Raw genomic sequence first — 19,105 nt, 5'->3', positions numbered from 1 at the left:
GCAGTTTGATATTCCCTAGATCCCCTTGTGGATTCCCACTCAACAGAAGGAAAATTTCATTTTTTTGCTGTGGAATGTGTATTGAAATATAATTTCTGTTTGGATTCCAATGTGTATTCCATGCCGAAACCCGAACGAACAATATTCTGTGGAAAAACAGCCCAAGGAAAGTCAAGTAATCTCTAGTGAAATATTGGAGAAGAAGGATCCCATATATTGTTCTGCCATAGGGATCCTCCTTCTCTATGTCCACCCCTGTGCAAGATGACACATTAAACTTTAAGACAACAATATTAAAGGAGTTTTGGGGCCCGATATTGTTTTTTCATATTGATGACTTAACCATAAGATATGTCATCGGTATGTGATTTGTTGGGGTGGACCCCTGCCATGCTCGGATCATCCACTGTCCTCTGCTTCCTCTATAGTCAGTCATTGGATGAGATTGGTCACCATTGTCATAAAGCAGAGACCAACAGAGGACCTATGCATCACTGGAATACTGGAATACAAGTGGTGGAGGATCAAAGCCTGAGCTTTTTTTTTTTCTTTAAATTTTTTACTCATTATGAAAATGTTTTCTATGGAAAAATCTTTTAAATCAACATTTGTAAAGGGTTTTCTTATCCAACACAACCCAGTATGGAAAGTCTATGACAATTAATTGATCTCCTTGCATCCATGGAAAGCATGGCCATCTATGACCAGCAGTATGAGTATAATACAGTTCATGGGGTGGGGGGAATCTCGAGTCAGGGACCCCCATTCCATAAAGCTTTAGTAAATGGCTTGACTATTCTATTAGCAGTTCACATTGTAGTCAGACTTTTTAGCTCAGCGTTCTGTAGACTTCCAGGCTTCTCCTTGTGACTTTTTAAGGAACAAAAAAGAGCCACAAATTCACAATGAGGTTTATTGAGTAGGTTACGAAAAGGACATTTCCCTTAGACCTAATCCGCCATCATCTGTCAGCTTACTATTCAGTCTCATGACTTCTCACTTCTGTACAGAGCCATAGCCCTTGCGTTTCCCCTCTGGTGCGGCGGCTTGATAATGGCTGAAGATGTCGCTCTTATTTCTCAGCTCACTTCACATTATTTGCTTGTTCTCAGCTTAAAACAAAAACGACCCCCTCTCCCGACATGACAGGGGAGTAAATAAAAATGTCCAGGTCTTATGGAAACAACCCTCCGTAGACTGTAGGACGTCTGTTCCATCCCATCATTACCCAGCAGGGAAGATGACTGACTGTTCTCCTAGTAATCTTGTGTGGATGTCTGGACATTCCGGCCGCGCTGCTTCTTGAATTGCTATAAATGGAAAACTAAACTTTTTTTATTGTAAATTTTAATAACAATAAAACCTGGGTGTGCAGGATGGCGGCAGAACGATGGAAAGATGAGGAGCTGGGGATACAGCATTAATGCTCTGTCTTTGTTGGACACGTGGGAGCAGATTGATCAAGCCCCCTTGCCAAAACAGTATTAAAACTAAAAAATTGCAAACTTTGCATTTGCAAATTTTTAAGGGCCACTTGTTACAAAAGTGACTGCTCGTTGCATCTATTAGGTGCATTGTATGCGCAGGAGTCTTTTTTGTCCAGTTTTACTGTTTTATTCAAAATAAGCTTAAAGGAATTGTCTGGCTGCAAACTGACTTCTGTATACTGATATCCACAGGCTAGGTCATCAGTATTCGATCTGCTGGGGGCCAACACCCAGAACCCAGAAGCTATAATAGTGAAAAGGATGCATGTGCTGTCTGCTCTTGTTCAAGTAATAAAAGCCACACTGCACTTCCCCGGACCACCGCTATACAGTTGATGTGGCTGTTGCACCTCGCCTATTGTTTGAATGGAATCATCCTGCATCCACTGCTATAGTTTCTGGTGCCCAGACACAGGCGGAACAGCTGCCCTGTGTGGGGTATGGGTGTTGCACCCCCAAAGATCACATACTGAATGCCTATCCTGTGCATAGGTCATCGGTATGAAAAATTTATTTGAGGCTGGACAAATCCTTTCAAGGGATTTTCCAGGCTCATCAACTGAAGATCAGTGGTGATCAGACACATAGGACCTACACCGATCAGCTGTGAACAAAACATGTGATTGATGAACATGAAGTCACACATCCTGTGGACTTGAAACTGAGCACTGCTATACTCAAAAAAGTTGACCTGCAGTAGTCTTGAATCTCAGACCCCCTCCTAGGAATCCTAGGAATAATTTCTGTAAAATCCCTTTAATCGCTCTATTAAAGGGAGTGCTAGTAGCATGGTGAACATACCTCTCTTGTGTCAAAGTACAATCTAGCTGATGAGAAATTTGATTCCACATACAAATGAACTTTTGGTGCACTGGGGGTAGAGCCACACCTACTTTTTGGTGCACTGGGGGTAGAGCCACACCTACTTTTTGGTGCACTGGGGGTAGAGCCACATCTACTGGTGATTTTCTTTGTGTTGTTCATGGGACATAGCAGTGTTTTTGTGTTGGGGCAGCACCGGATGGCGAGGACCACAAAATATAACGAAGGCCCCGGCATCTACAGGACTCTCTATGCAGTGTAACAGTTTTGTAGACTGTGATTCCAAGCGAGAGATGTCTCACTCATGGGAATGAACAAGTGTTGAGGAATGAAAATGCAAAGTATATGAGAACGTTGTACAATTATTCATTTATAGTCATGTTTGCGATATAGCGGCTTGAAGAACTGAAGAGTACTCTGAGCTACGACTATATTACCTACTTCTGGAGCTATAGCAACAATGTAACTAGTGACATCATCATATCCCTCTGCTATACATATAAGCTGTGACTATCTAACAATACACACATATGCTCTATTGTACAGTATAGACATTCATCTACATTTGTAAGTAGTTACAAACATTCCACCATTGTTTCCATGTGTAGAAATACAATGATCCATGTCTTCTTTCCGAGAAACTCATTTAAATGTGACTCTCAGCCCCACGTTCCATACAATAAGCCATTGTATGGGGCTGCACCGCATCATTTATCTTACCTTGGTTATTAATTATTAAACCTTGCAATGTCGGCGGAATTAACTATTTAATCAATCACGGAATGTTTAGATTTCCCCCATTATTCCCATTATTAGATTAGATTCATTTGAACCTACATGCAAATCTTCTGCTAATGTCGTGTTCTGTGTTTATTTTAAGTAATATGCAAATTTACATAAGTAATGGATATTATTACAAAAGCATTGGTAGTGGTCATTTAGCAAGGAATTCATCTTAAGACTATCGCAGTCCAGAATAACAATTTCAGAATCAGGATTAATGAGAAGGAAAAAATAAGAAACACTGTGATCATAAAATCTTCCTAGCATTATATCTTTGCGTCTTTCATTTTGCATTGGTAGACTATGCTGGTAAATTTTCTGAAAGCGGGATCCCATTTTGGGTGAGATTCTCTTTCAGGGTTCCCTTCACCCTACTTATTTATAATCAAATAATAAAATTCAACTATATTGGCCTCCAACCCATACAGCTCTGCTGTCTCCATGTTCTTCCCCCCACACACAGGTCTTCTACCTTCATATTCCTTCATATACAACTCTGCTACCTCAATGCCCCCCCTCCAACCCACAAATCTACTACTTTGAAAATTACTCCCTACATAAAGCCTGCTACCTTCATATTCCATTCACACATTCACTTTTGCTGCCTTTATGTCTCCCACACTCTGCCACCTCCACATTTCCCCCCACACACAGCTCAGCTGCTTCCACATTTCCCGACACACTCAGTTCTTTTACATTCACCCTTCCCTGACACTCAGCTCTGCTACCTTCACACTTCCCCTCACTTTCAGCTCTTCTACCATCCCCACACACTTATCTTTGCTACCTCTGTATTCTGGCCCCTACAGGCAACATTGAACAGTATCCACCATACAAGGAACTATTATACAACAGTGACATTGTGAAAGGTCCTTTTGCAGTGCCTGAATAATACTGACACATTCATATTACTGATGGTTTTCAGTCCTGTCTGCTGTATAGTATGGAGAAGAGTTTTTACATGGCTTTCCAGGGGGCTTCGACTCACAGTTTCAGTAATATTCTGAATATCCCATCTGCCCTCCTGACATTAACTCTTCTTTGCTCCTTGTCACCTACATTACAGTAGAAAATTATAATGTAACAAGAGTGTAGAACCTGCTTTAGTATCTACAGGTTCTGCACTGTATACTGTTTTGTAGGTTCACTCCACATAAGAGACATTTGCAATTCGAGTGATCATAGTGACAGTCGGAGTAGGAGATCTTTAGGGCTACAGAAGGAATTAACAATAACAATACCTAATGGTTTAGAGATAGAAACAGGCAGGAAAGCAAACTGGCCATGGATTGAACATAGATAGAACATAGATTGAGAAAAGTAGCTGCAACTACCAGGAAAATGCAACTATATAGACTGAAATAGCCCTGAAAAGGTCACGACATATAATAATGTATACAATTTATAGCAAATTTTCACATTACACTCATAACACGCTAAGTTATGATGTCTTTTCCTACAAGCCATCGAAATCTATTGAAAAAGTCAAGTTCACATGACCCCTTGCTAAGCGGGGGTCTTTGATAAGGTCTCACTATATGGCCAGCAATGGTCACCCACCTATGGGTGCTCACTGGAGAGTTTGACCTTCACCCTCTACAAGGGCATCAAAACCTGTAAAGGGTTGTTAACTCAGTGGGCGAAAATACTGGGGGAAGTGATCGCACATTTTATGCCAATTTCTGGTGTCAAATCTAAAGTCACAAATTTTGGGCTAATTCATGATATATTTCACTTCTAACGCCCCTTGAAGCCAATAAAACCCATCTATTTATTTTATTCCAGACTGAGTAAAGTTACGCCGGGTCTCCCCCTATGTGGTGTGCCTCCATATATCCAGCCATCTCCTGACATAAACACCGGAGGCTGACACTATTATATACGACAAGTGATTTAGGAATGAAGTTTGGCCTCCATGAACCACTGGCTTTTCACACTCAACAGGCAAACGACCAACAGCAAGATTTATGGGCTGTAAATAAGCATTATCCCATCAGGATAAAACGCTCCACAATGTTGCTGACACTTTTATAAGCAATATCTCACCAGCGTCTTGACCTAATTTCCAGCTGTCAATCACCCCACCTTGTTTGCCATCTATATAATCAACTGCAATCAATTCAGCAGATTATACGCGGCGCGGCTTATTGGCAGCCGCTAAATGAGCACTTTAATTGGAACGTTCCTTAGACCGGGATGTATGATCGATAGGCAGCCTCCCAGCATAAAATATGGTAAATGATGTCTATATAGGGGCTGGAAGTGGTATCCTATGGGCAATTAGCCATTTATTGCCTTGTGTTTGGAGATGTTGATTATACTATAAAGGACGGGTGCTGCTTCGCTACGAGCTGGTGACAGCCTAGAAAAGCTCCATCTCCATGCACTTGCCTCTAAGCACTGCAATAAATCTGAATAGGCCTACATTACATTACAGGGAATCGGCAATCACTCTGATCTACACATCACTTGTCTAATAGTGATACAGACAACCTTTTATGCCTGGGTCAATATTCTTCCATCAATGGCAAAAAAAACACAATAAATCAATGAAAGTCCTAAACATTTATATGACTTGTTAAGGGACAATTAGGTTTTCTCTTCTCTCTGGTTCATTATAGTTGTTTGCAGACAATTATGGCAGTGATTGAAGGGCACTTAGTGTCTTGCGGGGCTGTACAGGAGGCTTTTTACTGGATTGTTACTTCTGTTACTCGTTGCATTTATCAGTTAAATGAACATTGTATCTGCAAAACCTTGTTATGTGTCTTATTTAGGTGCAGAACCGTGCAAACCATTTAGGTAGGTGCAACAAAAATGCTGCAAAGGAAGAACGTTTTCAGAAATAGAAGGGTTAATAGTATATTTTTGTTGATCCCCTCAATGTGTGACCTTTGCCCTTTGCCTTCCGTCAGTTCTTCTCAGTACTTGCAGACAGTTTTTGGCAGAACTGGGCAGGGAGGTTGTTCCCACCGCCATCTTGGAGAACTAAGCACAGATCTTCTGTGCATGTAGGCTTGCTCCAATCCATCTGTCTCTTCATGTCATCCCAGACAGACTGGATGATGATGAGATCAGGGCTATAACTGTGGGGGCCATATCATCACTACCAGGACTCACCTTCAATGGGCAAAGGTTACCCAAATATTGATGAGATTTACATTTCTCATTAGTAACATCTGTTGCTTTATCGTCACCTTTTGGAATCCTCGCTCCCTATTCTTCAATGTCTGGTTTTCAAGAAGCCTAGTGTCGTGATATGGGATTAAAGCCAAACTAGAATATCTCCTCCAAAAGGAAGATAAACCCATCTACAGCCAGCTCTTTCAGTTTTATTTCTCCTCACCTGTGCAGAATATTTTTGGCTAGGTGAGAGGCCATGAATGTGGGTCAGAAAGAGTATCATGTCTCCCTTTAGGCGTGCAGTCTTACAGGCCATACAATCTCTGCAAAAATTCTGGGAACAAATATTCAAAAGTTTTCTTTCATGGAAAAAACCAAACATTAGCTCTAACTATGGAGAGCTACCTTTATAAAAGGTGCACTAAACCAAGAGTTTTTTGTGTCCATCACGGAAAATTTACTTGCAAATTTGTTTGTAGATTTTGTAGCAGCACATACATGACCTGTAAGACTAGGCACCTGAAAAAGATGTCTGGAAAAGTCAGTCTCTTTAAGGAGACATAGCTCCCCTCCTGACTGGCTGCTAAGAGTTGTATCACTTGTGATGCCTAGTTCCGCGGTTCATAGAGCTTGCATTGACCCATTGCTTTTAGACGGCACCTTGTTGTGATGATACAGGTGAAGCCATTATTTATAATCCTGTTCTCCAGTCGCTTGTGGATTCTTCCACCAGTTCATCCCTTTACTATCACAAGGGGGATTTATTTTACGAAAAAGGGTTGTCCAAACCAGAGTATACACCGCATACAATGAGATCTCTCCAAAATGCCCCCACTTTAAGAAGGCCACCTCTTCTCAGACCACATTACACACACTACTGACCAATCATTGTGGGAATTGCAAACAATGTTGTTAGCTTTCCCACAATGATTGCCCAAGCATGGTGGGAACTAATGTAAGACCTTGATTCCACCAAAACAGATTGGAATCCAATCTTTTCCAATCCCGATCGCTCAACCCTACTGTATACACAGCACTCATAAACCAACCACCTCCCTGCTCCTGAAGTTGTATTATTTCTTGCTGCTTCAAACTCTGCTAGGAAGTACAACTAAGAAGAATGAAATGGTGGTCACCATATGTATAGCATTAGTGTTACATGTGTTCCTCTAAGATTTGCAAGTTTTGCATATACAGTAAAATATATTCCATCAGGTCTATCCATATCTCAGATAACTAGACACCAAGGACAATTCAGTGCACAAGGAAGGAAGGACCAATGTGACAACGGGTAGAACATACCAACTATATAAAGCTGTGATACCACCTGGGTTAGAACCAATGGTACTTTGAGATGATTCTGGAACCATTTTAGAGAGTGTAGAATGGAGTGGGTGCAGAGCATACAGTTGCATTGGGTACCATTGCCTCAAGAAACCAATGGCTCTCATTTCACATAATACCAGCCTTGGTATAAATGATAAGGGATCATTGCACTCAGATATCTCCGATGCTCCCATGGAAGCAAATGAATCAATGTTCATGCTGCCCGCCCACGCGCCATTTACAAAGGGGGACACAACTCCTCCATTCTTCCAACCATTGGGGTCTGAATGATTGGAACTTCCACAGATCTGTAAGCTATCTTCTACGCTATGGATAGGGACACATCTGTACAGTGGTTGGATAGTATTAAACCCAAATTCTAATGCCCAATACCTAATCCGTGTGAAACAGCACCAGACATATTCATTGAGCGTTTAGTAAAATATTCTCTATTCTTGTAAACATTTCTGGCCCAATAGACTTTTCAAAGTGAAAAGAAAATCTCGAAAGTAATAAACCTTAAACCGAATGAATTTCACCAAAACACAAAGTTCTTGCGCAGCAGCAGCGACTGGCTCCGGGCTTGTTCACATTGTGCATTGCGCTGAAATCTCATCATTCTCCTGACAAGTTTGCGATCTGATACTCTATATCTCATATCGCTTACAGCATCAGATGTCATCAAATTTACAGAGAAGGGCTCAGATAAGCGGTTTGAGATTTTTGCAAAGATCAGGATAAAGTTGTAAGTCTTAGCTTTACCTGAACTCAACTTAAGCAGTAACACAATGTACAAGATGTCCTGGGGTTGAGTGGCTCAGCACATGTTTTTCATCTTATTTTTCATTATAAGATTTACCGTTTTTGTCCTCGCTGACTTTAGATTTTGACTTTTCTCTTAGATACAGATAAAGCGTAATAGAAGGATTGTGTATAGTTATCAGTTGCATTTTTTAGCTTACATATATTGATGGGTATTTTTATCCTCGGGGTGGCGATTTTTATGGAAATAGTCTAAAATGGTGGTAAATGTGCAGAACTAATTCATTGATTTCTAATGTAGAAAATCCATTTAATAGGGCCCCCCCATCGAGATTTGGACTATATATATCTATGGATAACATAAATCATAAAGATATCAGGAGACAACAGAATTCTCTTGAATAGGGTTGAGCCGATCTTGAGATTTCAGGATCGTTTTTAAAATCCGATTTCTGATCATCTTCCATCCGAACCCGATCCCGATCACAATTAAGGTTCCTAATGCAAGTCAATGGTTTTTTTTTTTAATGATCGAAAATCGGATTTTAAAAACGATCCTATTCACTACACAGCATGGAGTCCAAAAATGGAAGGCTTCAGTTTTTGCACTGCATGCTGTGTAGTGATTAAAAAATCTGCCGACTACTTAGTCCCCCCTGCTATCCACTTACCTGCACAGAACTGCTGTCGCATCCCAGTGCTCCGGACCATTGTTCTCTGTCCTCTCCTCCCTCATTAAGACGCCGGTAGAGCGCCATGCACGCCACCACCTCCCTTGGCTAGTGTTACTGATGCTGGGAGTAGGCGGGGCTTGTTCTGGCTTAGGAGAGTGTGGGTGGGGAGAAGTGAGTGTCCCCGCCTCTCTAGGCTAGTGTTAATGATGCTGGGAGTAGGTGGAGCTTGTTGTGCCTACTCCCAGAATCAGTAACACAAGCCTAGGGAGGCAGGGGTGGGCATGGTGCTCTGCCGGCATCTGAATAAGAGAGGAGAGGACCGAGAACAACAGCCTGGAGCTCTGGGATGTGGCAGCGGTTCAGTGCAGTTCACTAGGGTTGAGTGATCAGGATCGGAATTCCGTCCCCAATCTTTTATAGGCGGGATCGGAACCCGATTGTGATCATGAAATTAACTCGATTGCCGATCGGGATGCGATCTTTTCCGTTCCTGATCACTCAATCCTAATCTTGACCAATATCCAGTAACATTCAATGCCTGGGTTATCTACCGTACATACTATTTATGGGATTTGGGAAATGAACTTTAGGTCCATCATCAGGTTAGAAGGTGGTCAAGTGGCCGGTTTACATTACACATTTGGATAATTTCCAATAAAAGCAAAGGAATTGGCGTTGAGCAGAAATCCAGTGGTTCCCCATAGAGCAACAGTACTGATGCAATTCAATGACTCTGAGATCAGCTCCGTACCGATCTCTGAAAGGCTAATACTAGTCAAGAAGGCACTTTAAGAGGTATTAAACCAATTAATCAGAATGCACTCATTGACTGATCTAAATGCTCAGATTACAACCAGCAATATATAAGTGCCCCCCCCATGATAAGCGCTAATCGCTCGCAGATCCTTCCCACTGAAATCAAGGAAATTGCTAAAGACTATATTTTTAGTTCCTTTTTCTTTATGTTTTCTTTAACTATTCTGTCACAGCAGGTGCTAATATTCAGTCAACTAAACTATAATATCCATAAAACCTAAGATTATGTTGGAGAAAGTTAGAATTTGATCGGCAGTGGGTGGAACGGGTGAGTATAGGTTATATCTTTATTTTATAGTATTATATACTTTTAGGGTTCACGCTGATATTTTTGTCAAGTTGAAAAAAATTCCTACAAAATCAGCTCAATTTATAGCTCTGGAGTTTTTTTTAATTCATTTCTTAAAATTCAGAGTATTTTGGGCACTTTTTTGGGGCAAGGTACTGTCTTATTCAACCACACATTTGTGTCAATAGGACTACGAGTGCTGATCCAGGCTCAAAATAGGGCTTGGTGGTATTTTTTCAGCTAAGTGAATAGGAATTTTAAAAAAAATATTTTTTGCATTCACTTTCAGGCAGGAAAAGGCTCAAAATTAGTAGACAAATGCACAAAAAAAATCAGGGTAAGTCCAAAGCCCCAAGAGGCGTCCCGCGGCAAAAAAGCGCTGTGGCAACGCATTACGGTTCTTCTCGCAGCACTTTAGACAGACAGTTCACAGTGATTTCCTCTGCAGACCTCCTATTACAACTATACCTATGGCGAAACTGCTGGCGTTTTCGTAAGAATAATTGACAAGCTCCGATTTCCAAAACCGTGTTTTGGAAAATGTGGGGTGTCCTAACCACGGTTTTTACCACAAAGTGGACTTTTTATATGTAGATTGTGAACCCCATATAGGGATCACAATGTACTTTTTTTTCCCTATCAGTATGTCTTTGTAATATGGGAGAAAATCCACGCAAACACAGGGAGAACATGCAAACTCCTGCAAATGTTGTTCCCGGCAGGATTTGAACCCAGGACTCCAGCACTAACCACTGAGCCACCATGTTGCCCCACCTTGATAGACTTTTTCAAAATCCAAGACAATGACTTTAACATTCAACATAGTTGAATGTTCCTGAATACTCAGGTACATAGCTAAAAGGAGAGCAAAATGTAGACTTTGGAGAATCCAAATGCTCCTTTGCCAAGATACCAGTCATATAAACAATACATGGTAGATAGAAACCCTGGTCTAGATTATTGTATCTGAGCCCAAAAACTTTGTTACGCCTCTGCAAAACAATTATAGAGGGTTGGGAGGGTTGTCAAGTCCAACATTGCATTCTATAGGTAACATTAGCTTAAGGTGTATTCCATAAACATTGAAACTATCCCAGGATAGGTGATACATTTCTGACCATGAGATCCCTCCTTACTCCATTCAAGATCTAAGGGACTTAGGAAGATACCTGACCTTAGGGAGATACCTTGACTACCTTCATAGGTCCTATATAGATGAAATGGTACATATGGATGACCTTCTTTCCAAACAGGGGTGACAAGACCCTCATAGATAACAAGTTGTGACTGTGGGACATCATTGAGACCAGAATGATATAAAGGAGAACTTCTACAGTGGTGCAAGAGTCAACACTACAGGGTCCACCATGGCATTGACTCTGCAGCACATCATGGAACCATATGACATTGGTCCATTACACAGCAACGTGCATGAACTCTCACATTCACTTGTCACATCTCGCATTTCCCTTAACAAAGCATATCTCTAAGCAGAAACAATGTTGAACTCTGCAGAATATCATTGCAAAACTTCTGCTTAATCTTAAGCGACGTTATACATTGTTGCAAAAAATTAAGCAATTATAATTAGTTTTTAAAATTTAAAATAAAACAATCTTGGCTTTAACAACCAAACTAATTAGAAAATATATTTTTTCATAATTAATAACACAACTAAATCTATCTGTAATTGCATCAGCCGTCATTTTTTGACATTTTTTCCATTCGTCTTCCATTCCCAATGGAAATTAAATATGTCGATTTCTAATTCCCCTGAAATTTTGACACATTTAGTTCTTGGAAATCTGTCACTTTCAATGTAAAATACCAGATACATCCTCTGTCTGAATCGCTCACCAGTAAATGAGTCCTATGAAGCAACTGACAGTTAAGTAATTGCTACAACTTTAGTGAATGACATAAGCGATGCCCGCTAGGATGTAGGTGTATCAGCCATCGCTTCTGCCCCTTGTAGAAGGTAGAAAGATCCATTGGCCATTGAGTCAAAGTCAATTAAATACAGTAATGTAAATGACAGAGCTCGTACCCATTGCCAGGATCCACAACAATTCCTCTCGGATGTGACATGTCTCCCTCCAGTAACGTTTTCCTGCTCTGCGATGCTTTCTCCAGTCGGGCTACATTGATAGTCTTCTTGTGTCCATCATTTGTCCAATAGAGATTATTCCCAATCCAGTCGACAGCAATTCCTTCCACGTTGTCAAGATCTGTTAAACATAATGACCAAACTGAAATTAATTTGCTCTTCAAATCCATTTCATTTCAAGTCTTCACCCATAAGCCTTGTGTAACAGAGTTAAGGGTGGTGAATTATTAAACACAGTGCAGAAGGTACAAGAGTCTATACAAATCAATGTTTCACGATTACAGTGGCCTATAGCTGATCAGTGAGGGGCCAACAGAATGGTTCTGCATGGATCAACTCTCTGGGGCTGTATAGGAACTTCATACTATGCAGCATATGGAGTCGGAAGCATATGGCTCTGTACACTGTATAGTGGCCAATGTGTGTTACGGAAGACCAATCTGAACAGTAAGACCACCCAGCTTGTATACATTGTAAGAAGCCATCAACTTCTGACACTAGTACCATGTGACCCCAAATAGCTGATCTGTACAATTTGACGGAGGTCAGTTGCCCTATATTAGCGGAAAAAGAATCCTTCCCAACTCCAAATATGGCCGCTGGAATAAGTCCCAGGATCAGCATCCCATCCTAAAATACTAGTGCATTATAGTGGTCTCTCCCTGGCATCCTCATATAGTGATGAATTCACCTCCCACATCAGGAGTTGGTGCAGTGGTATATCATCCATAGTTTTGTATCTGAACAGCACAACACTACCAGATGAGCAGCAACCCTGAAGATCCTTGGGGTCATTTGAGGTGTAACTTCAAACTCCTGGATTCCAATGCTAAATATGCAATGGGGTTGCCACTTACCATGTGCTATATATAATACTGGTGCCTTCTAATGTTGGGCTTCAGGGATGGCATTGATTGCTACCTCTGCACCCCCTATAGCTACACCCCTGGATATAAGATGTGTGCACCATAGAGCATTGGTCTTTCTTCTTTTTTTGCATTTAGTTAAAAGAACATGTGTCAAATTAAGCCGCACCCCACAACCTGAGTGGTCTTGGCAACCTTTCCTGATGGTCATTTCAATTTCCTGCAGAGATCCCTACAACAAGTTCCAATGCAAGTAAATATATTTAGCAAAGGATAAATGCAAATATTCTGTCATTTTTCCCATCAATTCCTGGCAAACCCCTTTAACCTCAATTTTTTTAAAAATTTTTTAACAATTTTAGGTAGGAATATTGGACACGAGAAAGTGCCTTGATGCTGCCAAAGTCAGAAAAATAAGTACTTAGAAGTAAAATTCCCACAACCTAATGTCATTGAAGGTCCAGCCATTACGGAAGAACCCACCAATACCTCGACTGGTTACCAGGCTCTGACTCTACAAAGCATCACGTTCTTTGATGTTGGTGAAGATTTTCATGCCTGGTAAATGTAATTCATGTAATCCGCATTGCCTTTAATGTGACTTCCTCTGATGCCGTTTCCAAGAAATAGGAATATTTTTTTTTACAAAGATGAAGAAACATTTTATTACATTGAGAGTTACAAAGTCGTAAATTCTGGCGCCTTGTAGAGGACTCAGCTTACGACCCTAACCATTGCAGTCTTCTAATGGAAAGCGTCTATGATACGTTCTAAAATTTACTTTAAGAGACAAATATGTGATGTTTATCTAATTATCCCAAGAATGAGAACATTAAGACTTCAGATTTGGAAGCACAATCGTAAGAATACAACTTCTCCTCCGTTCTTTCTATTTATGTCAGGTTCGCTTGTTCTTGACAGCGCAGATGCATCGAGTCTTGATTTGTACTTTTGTTGCATTTGGAAGGGGGTTTATTTCAATGTAACCACTTTTAATTCACTAAAAGCGGAGGGATTGTTTCATCATAAACACATTTGACAGGTATTGTAATATTCACAAAGACGATCACCCATACCTGTAATTAGTCTCTGAGTGCAACATAATAACAGCATCATTATAAGACGGCGTTGAAGACCCTTTATACAGAATACAATATAGAAAACAAAAACAGAGCAATAACTATATTATTTAGCAATCATTTATGAATGTTCTTCTCACATTTCTGGTTGGTAACGTCAGTTTGACAGATATAAGCTAAACTTTTGACTTTTTTAAACTCTTCTGCTGCTGGTACGTGAGGGAATTTTTTTACTGTTCTTGTGTAGGGATCGATTGATGCTTAGAATAGAGTGAGATCCTGAAAATAAATGAGCTCTGACCATTATAATGGCACCTGTTGCTGTTAAGAAAATGGACACTCAGTATAACGGAAATGGTTGGAACACAGAAGGCCAATAACATGGGTGAGGAAACCTACTGACAACACAGCCACAAAATATCCAGAGAGGAATTGGGAGAGCAAGTGATGTTGTACTGGAACCTGGTGGCTTCATGGTGAGGTTTGGGTTTGATAGCACTGCCCTATGTCTTTACCAAGAGACCCCATTACATCAGCCAGATGACTGAACACCATTGATGAGCGGTAACTACTTTGTCAAGTCTATCAACTGTGCAAAAAGATGTTCTTCCTCTTCCAAGTTTCTTTACCCTATTTAGTCATTATTACTATGCCTATCTAATATAACTGGTTCCCCGATCAATGGAAACCATTTCACAATAAATCCATCATAGTCTGGAATTATATATTTTTGTGGAAGTTTTTGTGCCAAAGAGAGGGCTTCAGAAGTGACTTGTACTTCTCCCACCTGTTGGATCCATTTCTCAGCCAATTGAAGCCATGATTTAAGTGTGGACAGATCCTTGCCCTTTGAATACAATTTTCTGTATCTTCAAGTAATTCAATGGCCATCAATAATTCCATATTTTGGAGTTTCCTCAAGTATTGTTTATCCCTGTGACTACCGGTGTACAAAGAGAATGCCAGAAGTACAGAAGCTTGGGATGTGACTTTGCATATATTTATTTGCTATTCATGGCCTGTGAAAAATTCAGTAAGAATTTCAGTAATGTCCTCCATCTGCCAGACCATGATAGACCGAAATTACTCAGCATTGGCTGAATGACACATTGATGGCAATCCATGGGCTTAAGTTTCCTATTAAGATTGTAGGCAAGGACAAACTCGTATGGACAATGACATAATATAGCCACAATCCGGAGACAGAGGACTATGTTACCCAAATCTTGGCCTCATGTACTTACCATCTTTAAGGATAGTTTCTCTCCCAGTCCCATCAATCTTTTGTCGACCGATGAGAAAGCTGGTGGTATCGGCAAAATATATATAATTGGATTCAGCATGATAATCCAAAGCGCGTGGGTTCACTAAGTTTTCTATGGGAAGCATATATTCATCAGACACCCTGGTGTTAAGGTCCATCCCCCTGATTATTCCTGGCCGACCTTTTCCATAAAAGAGGAACAATTCATTCTTCGGTTCTATAAGGAAAACACAAAAAATCTATTTGGTTTACCCTTGGAAAAAAATAGACATTTTACCACTATAATGAATTTCTTTTAAAAGGTTTCTGGAAAATACGTTGAACAGTCTGGGTCCTCAAAACAAGAGATACTCTTTGCACCCATTCTCTACTCTAGATAGGGGTATATTAACCGGTTAAGGACCAGGCCCAGAAGTACATTAAGGACCGGGCCTCTTTTTTCAAAACTGACATGTGTCACTTTAAATGGCAATAACTTTGAGACGCTTTAACTTACACAAGTGATTTTGAAATTGTTTTTCGTAACACATTATACTTCATGTTAGTGGTAAACACTAATCAATATTTTTGTATTTATTTATAAAAAAAACTAGCAAATTTGATGGAAATTTGGAAAAAATTGCAATTTTCAAAATGTGAAATTCTCTGCTTTTCAGGCAGATAGTCATACCATCCAAATACATGAATAAATATTATCTCCCATATCTCTGCTTTATATCGGCATCATCTTTTGATCGTCTTTTAATTCATTTTGGATGTTACAAGGCTTACAAGTGTAACAGCGATTTTCCAGATTTACAAGAAAATTCCTCAAACTAATTTTTTAGGGAACACTTCAGTTCTGAAAGGAATTATAAAGGCCTATATAATAGAAACCCCCATAAATCACCCCATTTTCAAAACTACACCCCTCAAATTATTCAAAACAGCATTTGGGATGTTTGTTAACCCTTTAAGCATTTCATAAGAATAAAAATAATATGGAGGTCAAATTTAGACATTTCATTTTTTTTCACTAATACATTCATTTAGACCTAAAATTAACACATTCACAAAGGGTTAAAGGAGAAAATGCATCTCACATTTTGTTATGCAATTTCTCCCGTGCACAGAAATACCCCACATGTGGGTGTAAACTGATTTTTGGGCACACGGCAGTGCACGAAAGGGAAGGAGTGACACTGGGTGTTTGAACAGCATATTTTGCTGGAATAATTTTCAGGCACCATGTCACATTTGCAGAGCCCTTAGCGTACCAAAACAATGGAAACCCCCCAAAAGTGACCCCATTTTAGAATCTACACCCCTCACGGAATTCATCAAGGGGTATAGTGAGCATTTAGACCGTACAGTTGTTTCACAGATTTTACTAACATTGGAATGTGTAAAAGAAAAATTACTAAAATGTCACTTTATCCCCAAAGTTTTCATTTTCACAAGGGGTTAAAGGAGTAAAAGCCCCCCAAAGTTTGTTAAACAATTTATCCTGAACACGGCAATACCCCATATGTGGCCATATTCTGCTGTATGGGAACATGGCGGGGCTCAGAATGGAAGGAGCGCTATTTTGCTTTTGGATGGCAGATTTTGCTGGAATAATTTTAGGTGCCATGTCGCATTTGCAGAGCCCCTAGAGTACCAATACAGTGGAAACCCCCTAAAATTGACCCCATTTTGGAAACTACACCCCCCACAAAACATATCAAAGGGTAGAGTGAGCATTTTGACCCTACAGCTGTTTCACAGATTTTATTAACATTGGGACATGAAAATGAAAATTTACTTTTTTTCCAACAAACTGTCAATTTAGCCCCAAATTTTTCATTTTCACAAGAGGATAAAGGAAAAAAAGCTCCCTAAAGTTCGTTACACAATTTCTCCTGAACACAGAAATGCCCCATATGTGGTCATAATCTACTGTATGGGAACATGGCGGGGCTCAGAATGGAAAGAGCGCTATTTGGCTTTTGAAGGGCAGATTTTGCTGGAATATTTTTCAGGTGCCATGTCGCATTTGCAGAGCCCCTAGTGTACCAATAAAGTGGAAACCCCCTAAAAGTGACCCCATTTTGGAAACTACACCCCTCATAGAATTTATCTAGGGGTTTGTTGAGCATTTTGGCCTCACAGCTGATTCACAGATTTTATTAACAATTGGACATAAAAATGAAAAATTACTTTTTTTTTCCAATAATCGTCCATTTAGCGCCATATTTTTAATTTTGCAAGTAGCTGAAGAATTAAAAGCCCCCCAGAGTTTGTTACACAATTTCTTCTTAACACGGCAATACCCCATATGTGGCCATAATCTGCTGTATGGGTATACGGTGGGGCTCAGAATGGAAAGAGCGCTATTTGGCTTTTAGAAAGCAGATGTGGCTGGAATAGTTCTCAGGTGTCATGTCGCATTAGCTGAGCCCCTAAACTATCAATACAATGGAAACCCCCCATTGTGACCCCATTTTAGAAACTACACAGGTGACAGTAAACTGGAATTCACCAAGAAGTGACCCCATTTTGTAGGGACACTTTTAGGGCCTCTGCAAATGTGACGTGGTGTCCAAAAACAAAGAATATAAATCTGCACTCCAAAAGCACATATCGCTCCTTCACATCTGCGCCCTGCTGGGTACCCAAATAGCGGTGTATGCCCACATGTATGACACTGGTGTACCCCGGATAACGGACTTAATGCCATATGTGGGTATAAATGGCTGTTTGGGCACAGCCGGGCACAGAAGGGAAGGAGCGCTATTTTGGTTTTTGGAGCACAGTTTGGTTTTAGGACACCATGCCACTTTTGCAAAGCCCCTGAATTGTCAATGAAGTGGAATCCGCAGACATGTCACCCCATTTTGGACACTAGCCCACTCATGGGATTTATCAAGTGGTGTAGCGAGCATTTTTCACCCTTGAGTGTTGCATTTATTTAGTTTCCAGAAATGAAATCACAGCTGATAATGAGAAGTTAAAAATGAAAAATTTCCAGAGATTCGCCATTTTAGTGCCCGATATGTTGTGCCCAACTTATGTCAGCAGAGACACTCCATAAACTGGTAAGCGGGTATCCCGGGCACAACAGCTTTTAGAGAGTTCATCTCTGATACAAGGCGGGCACAACATGTTACGCACTGAAATGACGGATTCCTGGAAAAATTGTCATTTTCACCTCTCACAATCAGCTTCGTATTCATTTATAGATAATAAGTTATAGCAACACTTGGGGGTTAAAAATGCTCTCTGTACCCCTGGAGAAATCCTTCAGGGGTGTAGTTTCCAAAATAAGGTCACATATCAGGGGATTCCACTTTACTGGCGTTTCAGATCTACAAAAGTGTCATGGCATCCAAAAACCAAACCATCTGTGCTCCAAAAACCCAATAACCCTTCTTCCCTTTTGCGTCCAGCTGTGCCCTAATATCAGTTTATACCCACATATGACATTACGTCCGATATAACGGGTACACCAGTGTCATACATGTGTCATAAACTGCAGTTTGGGCGCACAGCAGGGCGCAGAAGCGAAGGAGCGCGATGCGGCTTTTGGAGTACAGATTTTGATGTTTGGTATCTGGACGCCATGTCATGTTTGTAGAGCCTGTAAGGTACCAGAAAAGTGGATTCCCCAAAGGAGTGACCCCATTTTGAAAACTGCACCCCTCAAAGAATGTATCAGGGGGTGTAGTGAGGATTAGTATGCCAGATGT

At 40.5% G+C, this 19,105-nt stretch overlaps 1 protein-coding gene across 1 annotated transcript in view; it reads right to left on the bottom strand.

Moving 5' to 3' along the window:
- The window catches only part of LRP1B (LDL receptor related protein 1B), a 1,094,775-nt gene that overhangs the window by 488,011 nt on the left and 587,659 nt on the right, over positions 1-19,105 (bottom strand). The window contains exons 11-12 of the mRNA XM_075284520.1: positions 15,379-15,615; positions 12,130-12,310 (exon numbers count right to left, since the gene is read on the bottom strand). Coding sequence (XP_075140621.1) covers positions 12,130-12,310; positions 15,379-15,615 — 418 coding nt within the window. The remainder of the gene's footprint in view (positions 1-12,129; positions 12,311-15,378; positions 15,616-19,105) is intronic.

The sequence above is a fragment of the Leptodactylus fuscus genome, chromosome 8 (genome assembly GCF_031893055.1).
Source record: "Leptodactylus fuscus isolate aLepFus1 chromosome 8, aLepFus1.hap2, whole genome shotgun sequence".
Taxonomy (NCBI): Eukaryota; Metazoa; Chordata; class Amphibia; order Anura; family Leptodactylidae; genus Leptodactylus; species Leptodactylus fuscus.
The sequence above is the reverse complement of the archived record's forward strand: the minus strand, read 5'-3'. Positions and strand labels throughout refer to the sequence as shown.